Source organism: Squalius cephalus (assembly GCF_949319135.1).
Source record: "Squalius cephalus genome assembly, chromosome: 1".
In the NCBI taxonomy this organism is placed as follows: domain Eukaryota; kingdom Metazoa; phylum Chordata; class Actinopteri; order Cypriniformes; family Leuciscidae; genus Squalius; species Squalius cephalus.
In genome coordinates, this window is record NC_137122.1 from 49,768,173 (window position 1) to 49,780,427 (window position 12,255).

The 12,255-nt window shown below is 39.4% G+C and overlaps 1 protein-coding gene across 3 annotated transcripts in view; it reads left to right on the plus strand.

Annotated features, from left to right (window-relative positions):
* sdk2a (sidekick cell adhesion molecule 2a) overlaps positions 1-12,255 on the plus strand; it is a 143,988-nt gene that overhangs the window by 128,366 nt on the left and 3,367 nt on the right. For 2 of the 3 annotated variants that reach the window (XM_079873527.1, XM_079873529.1), the window contains 7 exons: positions 884-1,021; positions 2,262-2,444; positions 2,546-2,671; positions 2,755-2,919; positions 3,015-3,155; positions 4,569-4,713; positions 9,117-9,246. In XM_079873527.1, coding sequence (XP_079729653.1) covers positions 884-1,021; positions 2,262-2,444; positions 2,546-2,671; positions 2,755-2,919; positions 3,015-3,155; positions 4,569-4,713; positions 9,117-9,246 — 1,028 coding nt within the window. The remainder of the gene's footprint in view (positions 1-883; positions 1,022-2,261; positions 2,445-2,545; positions 2,672-2,754; positions 2,920-3,014; positions 3,156-4,568; positions 4,714-9,116; positions 9,247-12,255) is intronic. The other variant, XM_079873528.1, reaches the window with a different exon arrangement.

The following is a 12,255-nucleotide window of genomic DNA, read 5'->3' on the forward strand; positions in this document are numbered from 1 at the left end:
AATAAAAAAAGTATTCAGCAAGGATGCATTAATTAAATCCATCAAAAGTGACTATAAAGACATTTGTAAGAGATTGAAATAGATTTATATTTCAAATAAATACTGTTCTTTTGAACTTTCTATTTATCAAAGAATCCTGTATCACGGTGTCCACAAAAAAATACATATATATATATATATATATATTGTTTTTAAACTGTTTTCAACATTGATAATTATCAGAAATGTTTCTTGAGCAACAAATTATCATATTAGAAAGATCTCTGAAGGATCATGACTCTGAAGCCTGGAGTAATGATGCTGAAAATACAGAAATCACAGGAATAAATTACATTTTAAAATATATTAAAATAGAAATCATTGAAAAATCCCAATCCCAAACTTTTGAATGCTATAGTGTATGATAATTGAAATACTTTTTTACATTATACATACAGGCTAATCTCAGTTTTTGTGTGAAATTGCACCTGTTAAAAAGAACGTGTAGACTCTTGTTTCCATTGCTTTCGTTTCGGTATATATAGGTCAAGAAAATTCCACAAATGTATTTTTTAAGAAAACAAACTTCCTTGATAAAATCTTGATACCTTTATTGCCTGAGTTTAACAGTTGTTATATGTTTTTTTTTTTTCTTTTTTCTAAAAGACACATAACAGATTTTGACTTTACAATTTGATTTAAACCATGTATTATGTTCCAGTTCTGAATAAAGTTACCAGCTAACTGCGAGTAACTGTTTTATTTCCATTTTTACTTGCGTTTGGTTGGTAACTTTATTTATTTTACTTTGGCAAGCATTCATTTTTGGCCCTGATTAGATCTATGGAAATCAAACAATCATAAACTGTGTTGGATGTTGATTGAGAGCTCTTTAACTCCACAGCTCCAAGCGCTCCCAGTTTTATCCACTTTAGTGAACTCACCACTACCTCAGTCAACATGTCCTGGGGTGAGCCCAAGCAGCCCAATGGCATCGTGGAGGGATACCGCGTGGTCTACGAGCCCTGCACACCTGTGGATGGTGAGAAACTACACCACACTAAAAGCTTATGGCTGAGCAAATTATAGAGGTAGCTTTCCATAAGCAGCTGATTTACACCATTTTCTTTTTTTTTTTTTACATCATGCTTTTTTAAACTTACAAATGTCTGAAATTTGCTCTCCAAATCTGGTCAAGATGAGGTTTCTTTTTGGCATGTAATGAATGGCATTCCTCTTGTGAAGTTTCCCTGTTATTGAGCAAGGCATGGTTAAAAAATTGTAAAGTGTGGTGCATTGGCCAAATTCCACCATAATTGGGATCAGAGAGGGAATTACTGTGGTCCCATAATGGCTCCAGTGTTGGGGGGGGGGGGGACCAGATGTGCTGGGCTGCTGTTTACCAAGGGCCCGTATCTGAAGAATACGCTTCAAAGAAAAAAGCCCAACTTTCTCTATTAGTTTAACCCCTAGAGCATGACCTTGTGCAGTGTTCACACGTATATGTGAATTTAAGTGTAAAACTCTGAAAGCAAAGTCAGTGCTTGCAAAGCAACAACGTGTTATTTAAGCTTAGGTTTTAGCCTTTACTTCTGCGTAAATTGAATGTTGGATCAGAGACACCTTGCCGTTTAGTAACACTGAGAGCATATCTTGTTTTCTGTCGGCTACACACTCGATTATCAACACATGCCATGTTCGGGAATACTGTGAACACACTGAAAACAGTAAACACTGTAGCTGCCTGCTTTAGTAAATGTAGAAGATCAACCGGGTATGTTATGCGTACAGAAAATCTGGATACTCCTGCATAAATTTGCATAGCATTCATAACGTAGCAATAGTCACTGTGCAACATGAAGGTGGCTATAAATGGTTAAACAGAACAGAACTGACAGAACAGATAAACGGAAGACAATCATTTTTCAGTATGCTAATTAATATTAAGATGAGTCATGACTGTCAGATAGATGAATGCGGAACATTCTATCAATATAAGTCAACATTTTGAAACCTTAATTTTAGAGGTCGTATAAAGTATACATTTTCTTAAAACCAGAATTTGTATGTAATTCTATTACTGCACACTCCCATTAAAAGGTTTGGGGCCAGTAACATTTTTTTTTTTTTTATGTTTTTGAAAGAAGTAAAAAAAAACAAAAAACATTTGAATTGTCAATACAGTGGCACACTGCAAGCTGTGTAATAATTAGTGTTTGTATGTGTCATTGTTAGTGTTTCACTCTAGCGTGGTATCTAGAGTTTGAGTGTTTCCTCTACAGACTCCTCTCCTCACACTTCAGGTGTCAGTAAGATTGTCACAGTGGATGTGAAGGGCAGCGCCCCCTTGTGGATGAAAATCAAGGATCTTGCAGACGGAGTGACCTACAACTTCCGCATCCGTGCTAAAACCCTTACCTATGGACCAGAGGTCGAGGCCAACATCACCACTGGCCCTGGAGAAGGTCTTGTTGCCTTATATTTAGCCCAATTTGCTATTTTGTTACACCAATAAATCTAAAGCGTATAATTTCATAGCATCTTATTGCCCTATTTTGTTTTGCAGGTGCTCCGGGGCCTCCGGGAGAGCCATTTATCTCTCGTTACGGCTCGGCCCTCACTCTCCACTGGTCCAGCGGTGACCCCGGCCGTGCTCCCATCTCACGCTATGTTATAGAGGCAAGACCATCTGGTGAGTTGAAGAAACAGAAAGAGTATAGAAACACAGCATTTAAGGTCATTACAGAGGGAATAATGGCATCTCACCACCAACAGATGAAGGACTGTGGGATATTCTAATCAAAGACATACCTAAAGAGGTGACATCGTACACTCTTAACCTGGATACTCTCAGAGAAGGGGTCACTTATGACTTCCGTGTCATCGCGGTGAATGACTATGGCTACGGTTCTCCAAGCGCCCCTTCTCCTTCAATATCAGGTGAGTAAACTTGAACAAGCATGCCAGGAAGCCTAAACGGTTTTGTGTTTCATTGTGGAAACCCATTTTTCTGCTTCTTTTCTCTTTTTTACCAGCCCAAAAGGTCTCCCCCTTTTATGAGGAATGGTGGTTTCTGGTGGTTATTGCTCTCGTGGGCCTCATTTTCATCCTTCTGCTTATCTTCATCCTCATCATACGAGGCCAGAGCAAAAAATACACCAAGAAAACAGACTCAGGTGGGTTGATAAGCCAAAAACACTCAAAATAGATCCATAATCTCTGTCACTTACCCTGATTGCCCTGTCTCTTTTTGCTGACTCACGTGACTAAAGTGAGATGGACTCAATATAAGCTTTATTTTCTCATCACTGGTGGGTATCGCCATAGTGCTCTGGGAAAAAGTGATTTTCCACTTGAGAGATGCACAAAGAATCAATAGCAGTGTGTGTTTGCTTCATTTGGTTGTGGTCATTACTATCAAAATGATTGCTGACTCATTTTGCTGCCTCGGAGGGAGGCGGTCTGCTGCCTCAAGCAAAATTACATCACTCATCATCTCATGTCTGCTCTCAGCTTGGGAAAGAAAGTGACCGTTAAGTCTTTTCTCACTATTCTTGAGTTAGTTCCAAACAGAACTCAATGGTTTTGCCAGTTGCAGACTGGACCACAAACCCTTAAAGCTGTGGCAACTAGGGGTGACGGTGTAGAACACTCTGCAAATCTGAGCCGTCAGACGTTCAATGTCTGCCCGACGTTGTTGACGGCCGAACAAGTCTTTATGACTGACCTAACTGTTTATTTCCAGTTCGATTGATTAAAAAAACAAGTGCATTTATTCCTAGAAGTTGCATAAAGCCAACCAGTTAGATTAGAACTTGTCAGATCAAGAAAGTCCTTTGTAGTTTTGGGTGCAATTTGCATGAGCTGGTTACTGACTGGGGGCACCAAGCATGTTGTATCTTTCTGGTTAGAGTTCTGGGGAGGTCGAGTTGCGTGCTGATCTCTGAGTGTGGGAGGGATTCTCACATGTCTGCCTCTGAGCTCAGTTAGCATTTAGTGCTGTGCCAGGGTCAGTCAACAGGGTTGTGGATGTGTGAGTAGCACAAGGGAAGTGTTTGTGTAGGACACAAAGGGCTTCTCTCAAGATCCTCCCCACCCGCCTGGCCCCGTTCGGTCCTGATCTATTGGTGCCGGTTTGTTTAACTGAAGTCCAGTGAGGCCAGAAGTTCTGCAAGGTGGGAGTCACACTGTCCATCTAGGCGGAGAGGTCACTGCTCTCTCACCTCCATGAAATCGCACTTCAGTTAAGACTCTGAGCCTTTGAGATCAGAGGTCTTCTGACTTTAGAAGATGTGTGCTGGATGACCTAGTGAGATTTGACTTGCCTAGCTGCCATGGTCAAGTACACAACAAGGCCAAACCCAGAGGCACACCACTAGAGAGTAGCCGTTTGAGATCTTGGCTGGTAGGCCCAAAAAGTTGTTGGATCAAGTGAGATATGTATTTGCATAACAATACCGGGACATTTTTACGTTTTTTATCTATGTGCAGATATATGGTTTGTTGAATTTAGGATTGATAGATGTGATATGATTGCTGCCACAGTTGTCATGATCTTCATAGATTGTCTTCTTATCTTCTGTCTGTAGGTGCCCACTCAAACTGCACATCACTGCCCCTATCCCATGGAGAGATGGTGCGGCTGGATGAAGGACGCTTCCCTGCCCTGGAGCTCAACAACCGTCGACTCTCTGTCAAAAATTCCTTCTGCCGTAAGAATGGAATCTACACCCGGTTAGTATATGCATAAAACATGATTTCCATCCGTTGTATATATACAGTGATATCACTTCACAGAGCAACTCTTCTAACTGAATATATATTAAAATAGTGCTAATGTGATATTTTTTCTGGAAATTTTCTTTGGGGTAAACACGGTCAGTATGCTGTTGAGGACATTATTTGCACAATGGCTTTAATTCCCAAATGGCTACAAACAAAGAGCCAGAGAGGAATGTATTCTGTCCACACACAGAGCTTTGGCCGAGCCGTTGATTTAAATTCTACTTCAGGCATCCATTAAATGGATTGAGTTGGCATGGATTTTAATGACAGTCGCTCTTTTCAAATTTCCAACTGCAATCTGTCAGCTGAAAGAACACACCAGACTGTGGAAGTTGGACCACTCGGACCTCCCTCCTTTGTGTCTTATTGACATTCAAAGTGCATTCTGTAGAAATTGACTATTTATGTAAGCTGCTTCAACAAAGCATCTTTCTTCACATGCTCTTGCGCTGAGATCAGACTATATTCATGATGGTCATACCATGTCCCCGGGTGCTTAAAGGTGCCCTAGAATTTGAAATTGAATTTATCTTGGCATAGTTAAATTACAAGAGTTCAGTACATGGACATGACATACAGTGAGTCTCAAACACCATTGTTTTCTCCTTCTTATTTAAATCTCGTTTTTGAAAAACACCCCTGAAAAATAGGCGAATCTCCACATAACACCGACTGTGACGCAACAGTCGGGATCATTAATATGTACGCCTCCAAAAATTTGCATATGCCAGCCCATGTTCAAGGCCAGGCGGAACTGCACAGCCGAATCATCGTCCGAATCATTTTTTTTCGAGAGACATCATGGCTTGCAAACGAGCGAAGCATGGCAGTTGCTCAGTGTTTGGATGTACAAATGAACACAAAGGTATTTTTTTTAGTTCCTTCATCCGAGCCTCTGAAGAACCAGTGGGTTATGTGAATGTCTGATGTGTAATTGTTCAAGTTCAGACAGATAATCTTTCTCTCAAAGTCGTTCAATACTGTTTATGCATCAGTAAATCAAGCCAGTGACTAAACGATCAACTTCACATCGTTTCTCTTAGTAGGATGAAAATAATCTTACTTAAACTGTGATTAATATACAGAAAGCGATCAAAGAACAATCCCTTTCCAGTCGCCCAAGCTGTCAATCACACAGCGCAGGTTTATCTGGACACTTGCCAAAACTCGTTATGAAATCAATGACGCTATTACACTGACTGCACAACGAAGCTCTTACTGTACGTACATCATGTTTGCATTGGTGAAATCATTAGTGAGAGTGCAGAAACTGCGTTGCAATGATAAGATCTTCATTCACGTGATCAACAGGCTTACACTGAAGTCTCACAGCAGCCAATCACAGCAGTGGGCGTTTACACTGAAGTCTCACACAGACACGCCCCTTCAAACAGAGCGTTCAAATCAGAGGCTAAAATCAGGCTAGGAAAAATGCCTTTTATTTCTAAATTATAACAAATTTTTATCTAAAAAACATACTAACATTATAAGGGCACCCCAGGAAACATTCTAAAATAACAAAATAATCCATGCAATGGGACCTTTAAGGACTAAGAGAAAGGTCTAAAAGACAGTACGTTATTCAATGACATTTAGGGGGGTTCAATTTTTTTTTTTTTTTTTTTTTTTTTCAAATTCTCTAGATAATTTTCTGGGCACAGTATTTTTTGTGTTTTTTTTTTGGGGGGGGGGGGTTTTTAGCCTTGCCACAGGCAACCTAAAATATCTTTTGTCACTTCTTGCACATTTAGCCAAACGTCAGCCACAACTTTGAAGTCCTTATTATCTACAATAAATTGATTATTAATGACAGCCTGTAGGTTTTGTCTTTATTGTCTGATACAGATCATAACACTGTTTTCTAACCAGTTGCGATCCAACATGTTTGCACACTGCAAGCCAATCAGAGCATATTTGGTTTTTAGTTTGCAATTAGGTGGACCACGATTTTGGACCAATGAGATTTCATGGTGGGTGGAGCTACACAGTGTGACGCTTGCAGAAAGAGAAATGAAATGACCGATGTATTTGAAAAGCTTGAGCGACTGCTGTTGCTAATAATTAGCTCACTGGGCGAATGTGACCAGGTTGCATATTTTCACTAACCTTGTCAAACATTGTTTGAAAACGTTCAATGTAATATGTAGAGTTAAAACAGTTTAGTACATGTATCTCATCCTTTGAAGGCGTTCAAGCCTTAATTGACGGGGTCAGACCTCCCTCAAACCCTTCTGTAGTTCACGCCCTGCTTCAGGACTACTGCAGACACTTTGGATTTGGACATATTTGCATGTGCAGTGGACAAGAATGGTCTACAGTATTATAATGTAGTTTCTTTACGAAGGAGTTTGAAGGCTACTTAACGTGATTGGATGAAGGGATGGGTCTGCTTCAAGCTTCCTCTGCTGGTAATTGGAGAAGCCGCTCTGCGCCCATTATACTGGAATGTGCTGGGGGGTTTGTGCTGGTCCTCTGCCCAGATGCAGAGGCCCAGATTTGGGATCAAAGAGCCTGAGTAGCGAAGAACTTCCACTTTGGATGCAGTCCTGCTAATGAGCTCGCATCAAGATTGAGTCACGAGAGATATCTTTGATAGAGGTAGAAAAGGAAAGGGTTTGGTATGGGACGGAAGAGATAGAGGCGAGAGATTGGGATGGATAAAAAGAATGGACGACCTCGGCGCTCGTGAATAATTGAAGCCCCTTTCTGGCTTCTGAGGGGTTTTGGGGGCTGTTTAAAGTGGCTCCGCCTCTCCGCTTCAACCTTTCTCAAACCTCAGCCTCCTCTGAATTTTAAACAGATACAATGTCATAACCCTCCCCTCCCCCTAGGTCTCTTGCTTTATTCCCAGAGGCCCAATTTTTGTCGGGACAACCCTTCCACCACCAAGGCCTTCCGTTAGTATACAACTTGCGCATGGTCCTCTTGTTCATTTTCAGGTTGAACAAAGCTTCATATGTTTTGCCATTGATGCTATCAGCTAGTGGATGCCATGTTTTTCACAAACCCTCTTGCTTATCAGATATTCCTTTTACTCATTAGTTCCCCGCGTGGTTCTTTAAAGTTTTCCCCCTCTGTGTTATTTCAGCTTGATTTATAAGCCAACTGAAGTAAAGGGAAGCTTAGCAGCCTCAGTTCAAAAGCTAATGTCTCCAGTGACCTTGGCTTTGAGCATATCAGACCTCATTATGGCAAATCAAGTAAACCCATCCTGCTATGCGGCGATCCTTCTACCTTCCTTTTTAACGAGCACAACCCCTTTTAACAGTTCGTCCACAGTAGCGCCCAATGAGTGGATGATTCCCTGTCCCTTTCCCTTCAGAAGTCTCATCATCTGTCGTTTCTCCTGGTCTGTATAGACTGCTCTATGAATGTATTCATCCAATCAAAATCAGCTTTGATCCATGATGATGCTGCATCATTGGGTCTGCATGAGTTCCTCGTGATGTCTTTTAAAGTCCTACGCAGTCAAGTCCACATTAAAGTGATAATTTACAATCTGCTTCAAAGAAAAAGCACCATGAAAGTATCAGAAAAGTGGCCCATATGATTTGTGCACTAAATTCCAAGTCTTTTGAAACCATGCAGCAATTTGGTGTGAAGAACAGGATGAAATGTCTTGATTTAGGGATGTTGCAATATACAGGTAAAACCGTTATAATTTAAAAATGAAATATTGATATTGTGTTAATACACATATGATAATATTGTAAATAACCCAGCAACAAGTACCTTATTGACTCTCTAACATGGTTTTGACCTTAACGTTGGTTGCCACTGCGCCACAAAATTGACTCTACCCGCACAAAAAGGTTTGCTAACCAATGTGGAAGTTTTTTGGATTTGGTAAAAAGGACGGGTTGTTAAAAACCCCAGTCTGGAGGAAGTGTAGTTCAACAGTTCTTTTTGCACACTTTTGTACTGTTATGGTTACAAACTATTTTCCCCTTCGTACACTTGAATTTTGATCTTTTTTTTGTGAAAACACAATATAAAGATGAATTTGACATTATAGTCATAATCGTTTTGGCCACGATAATCCTGTAGTGAAAATGTAATATTGTGAAAGACCTATTTTAACTTAAAGGGATATTGAATTGAAATGAAATCTCTGATCTCTGGGAGAGTTCACCCAAAAAACAGTTGTTTGTCAACTGTTTGATTTTCCATATTCTTCAAAATATCTTCTTTTGTGTTCAGCAGAAGAAAGAAATTCATACAGGTTTGGAACGACTTTAGGGTGAGTAAATGATGGCAGAATTAAAATTTTTGGGTGAACTCTCCTTTTAACATCAGAGATTTCATTTTATCAGTGAATAAGTAAATGATTTCTCTGTGTGTTATTGCTCCAGATCTCCACCGCGACCCAGTCCCGGCAGCCTGCACTACTCTGATGAAGATGTCAGCATCAAGTACAATGACTTGGTCCCAGCTGAGAGCAGCAGCCTGACCGAGAAGCCCTCAGAAGTGTCTGATTCACAGGTGATTCACCCCAAAAAGGCAAATCATTTTTTGAATAATCTGTTTTCTGGAATCAAAATGGTCTTAAGTCTTAAAACATGTTGCTGATCTTATCGTCCTTGATTCATCAGTGGATGTTATTCCTAGAAAAAAAATAAATAAAAAAATAACTTGCTCTGCCTTTGAAATGACTTTCTGTTTCGGCTTACATCACAAATCCCTCTTATTTGTCAACCCCTCCCCCTAACCGCCTGACTTCAGTCTGGTATAAAATGCCCACTGTTTCCAATTCAATGAATTGCTAAATCAGGTCATGTCTAGCATCTTTCTCACTGAATACCCCGTTTCACTCCTAAATACACATCGATTCACTTGACTGTATTGTTTATCATTCACATGTTTTCTTTTGTCAGCAGGCTTGTGGTTGTCATTTAACATTGTAAATGAAGTGTTGAACACACAAAACACTACAGACCATCCCCCACAGGGAAGGAAAAACCACAGAAGGGGTCTTTTTAACATCTGGATTGTTTTTCTAAGACAGCAATGTGATTAAATGGAGAACAAATGGAGATGTTTGCTTAAAGGATTAGTTCACTTTCAAATAAAAATTTGCCCATAATTTACTCACCCTCAAGCCATATTATAAATATATCCTGGCTCTTCCAAGTTTTGTAATGGCAGTGGATTGCAACCAACAGATTGAAGCTCAAAAACGAGCATCCATCCATCATAAACGAACTTCACATGGCTCCGGGGGGGGGGGGGGGGGGGGGGGGTTAATAAAGGCCTTCTGAAGCGAAGCCATGCGTTTCTGTAAGAAAAATATTCATATTTAAAACTTCATAAAGTAAAATAACTAGCTGCCGGCCAAACGAACATACGGATTGTGCAACTTGCGACGTACTGCTGATATTTAGGCTACGCCATGACGCACTACGCTACTTCTGACGTCATAAGTTTCGTAAGTTGCGCATTAGGGGTAAGTAAACTGCCTATGGTCGTTTAGCTGGACGCTAGAATTTTAAATATTTATGTTATACTAAATATTTAGTTAAATATGAATGTTTTTCTTACACAAACTCATCGTTCATGGATGGATGCGCGTTTTTGAGCTTCAATCTGTTGGTTGCAGTACACTGCCATTATAAAACTTGGAAGAGCCAGGATATTTTTTAATTTAACTCCGATTGTATTCGTCTGAAAGAAGAAAGTCATATACACCTAGCTTGAGGGTGAGTAAATCATGGGCTAATTTGCATTTGAAAGTGAACTAATCCTTTAGTCTTCTGCCTCTTAGGCTTCTCCTGACCAAAAAAAAACAAAACAAAAAAAACCTAGTAATCTCACCTGTCTCCCCTAGAGATCTCAAGAATATCACTCCTTTTACTGTACATCAACAATTCATTTGTTTGAATTTCAGAAGAAATATAAGAGACAAAGTTGATACAGACATTTTCAAGAAATCTCTTGAAAGAGCAATGAAAAGGAGAACATGTTCCTATGGGCCTTCAACATGCCATTTATTTAAGCTGAACCATTATTTCTACAAACACATTAAATGAATGATGATAAGAATGACCTTTCTTTTACAAACTGCTCATCTCATTCCAGACCAGCTGGTCTCATTTCTATGCATTGCCTGGAAAGGAAGGGGAAAATGGCTTAAAATGTTTCTCATGTCTGAAATTTTCCCATCTCTTCTCTTCATGTTTGCAGTATTTGATACAGTTAATGAAACTAGGGCTTAAAGTGTCATGGGGATTGGTGAATCATTTGTCCCAAGCTGTGAGAAAGTAGGGGGCACTCCTCTTGTTTTGAGCGTTTGTCTTTCCTCCCACAATCCCACTGGGAGCTTTTTGCCTATTTGTCAGGTACCCAAACTATAATAACATTCCTCCTTCAAAGAATACCCTCCTACCATGCCACACTTTAGCATAATATCATCGTAAACAAGCGATATGGGTTTTAATTCAGTCCCTCTCTGACAGCTACAGTTTGAGTAGAGCATTTTTGAGAACCATCTGTCATCGTTCGTCATTCTGATTTTGATTTTGTCATCTGTGAGGTTCTGTAAATAATGTTTTTTGCCCTTTCAGGAGGCGCTTATGTTTTCATATAAGATCACTGCTCCTCCGAGTTTTGGGTGAGGCTGTAGTTTGTGTCTAGTCTAGTAGAGCAGTGCTGCTGATAGGAATCTGTAGAGTAGTTGCTCTTATCCCTCTCATTAAAACAGTTGCTCATATTTAATTTCACCCTAATGACGCCCTATATATCCTTTTGTGTTTCATATAAAAGTATAAAAGTAACAGTAAAAATGACAGTTCTCAGTTTTGGTAAATTATTCCTTCATTTAAAAGGAGTTATGGAGAATTATGTTGTTTTATTCATCTTTAAACAGCTTATTTCATAAATAATTACCTTTTCTACATGTACACTACTATTCAAAAGTTTGAGATCATAGTTTCGCTCACCAAGGCTACATTTATTATTTTGATCAATACAGTAAAAACAGTAATATTGTGAAATGTTATTATCATTCCAAATAACTGTTTTCTATTTAACCAATTTTTAAAATGTAGTTTATTCCTGTGATGAAGCTGAATTTTCAGCATCATTACTCCAGTCTTCAGTGTCAGATAGATAGATAGATAGATAGATAGATAGATAGATAGATAGATAGATAGATAGATAGATGGATGGATGGATGGATGGATGGATGGATGGATGGATGGATGGATGGATGGATGGATGGATGGATGGATGGATGGATGGATGGATGGATGGAAAGATAGAAAGGTATATAGATAGAAAGACAGACAGACAGATAGATAGATAGATATATAGATAGATAGATAGATAGATAGATAGATAGATAGATGGATAGATGGATAGATGGATGGATGGATGGATGGATGGATGGAAATATAGATAGATAGATAGATAGATAGATAGATAGATAGATAGATAGATAGATGGATAGATGGATAGATGGATAGATAGATAGATAAAAAAGTGAAGGTAATGTAT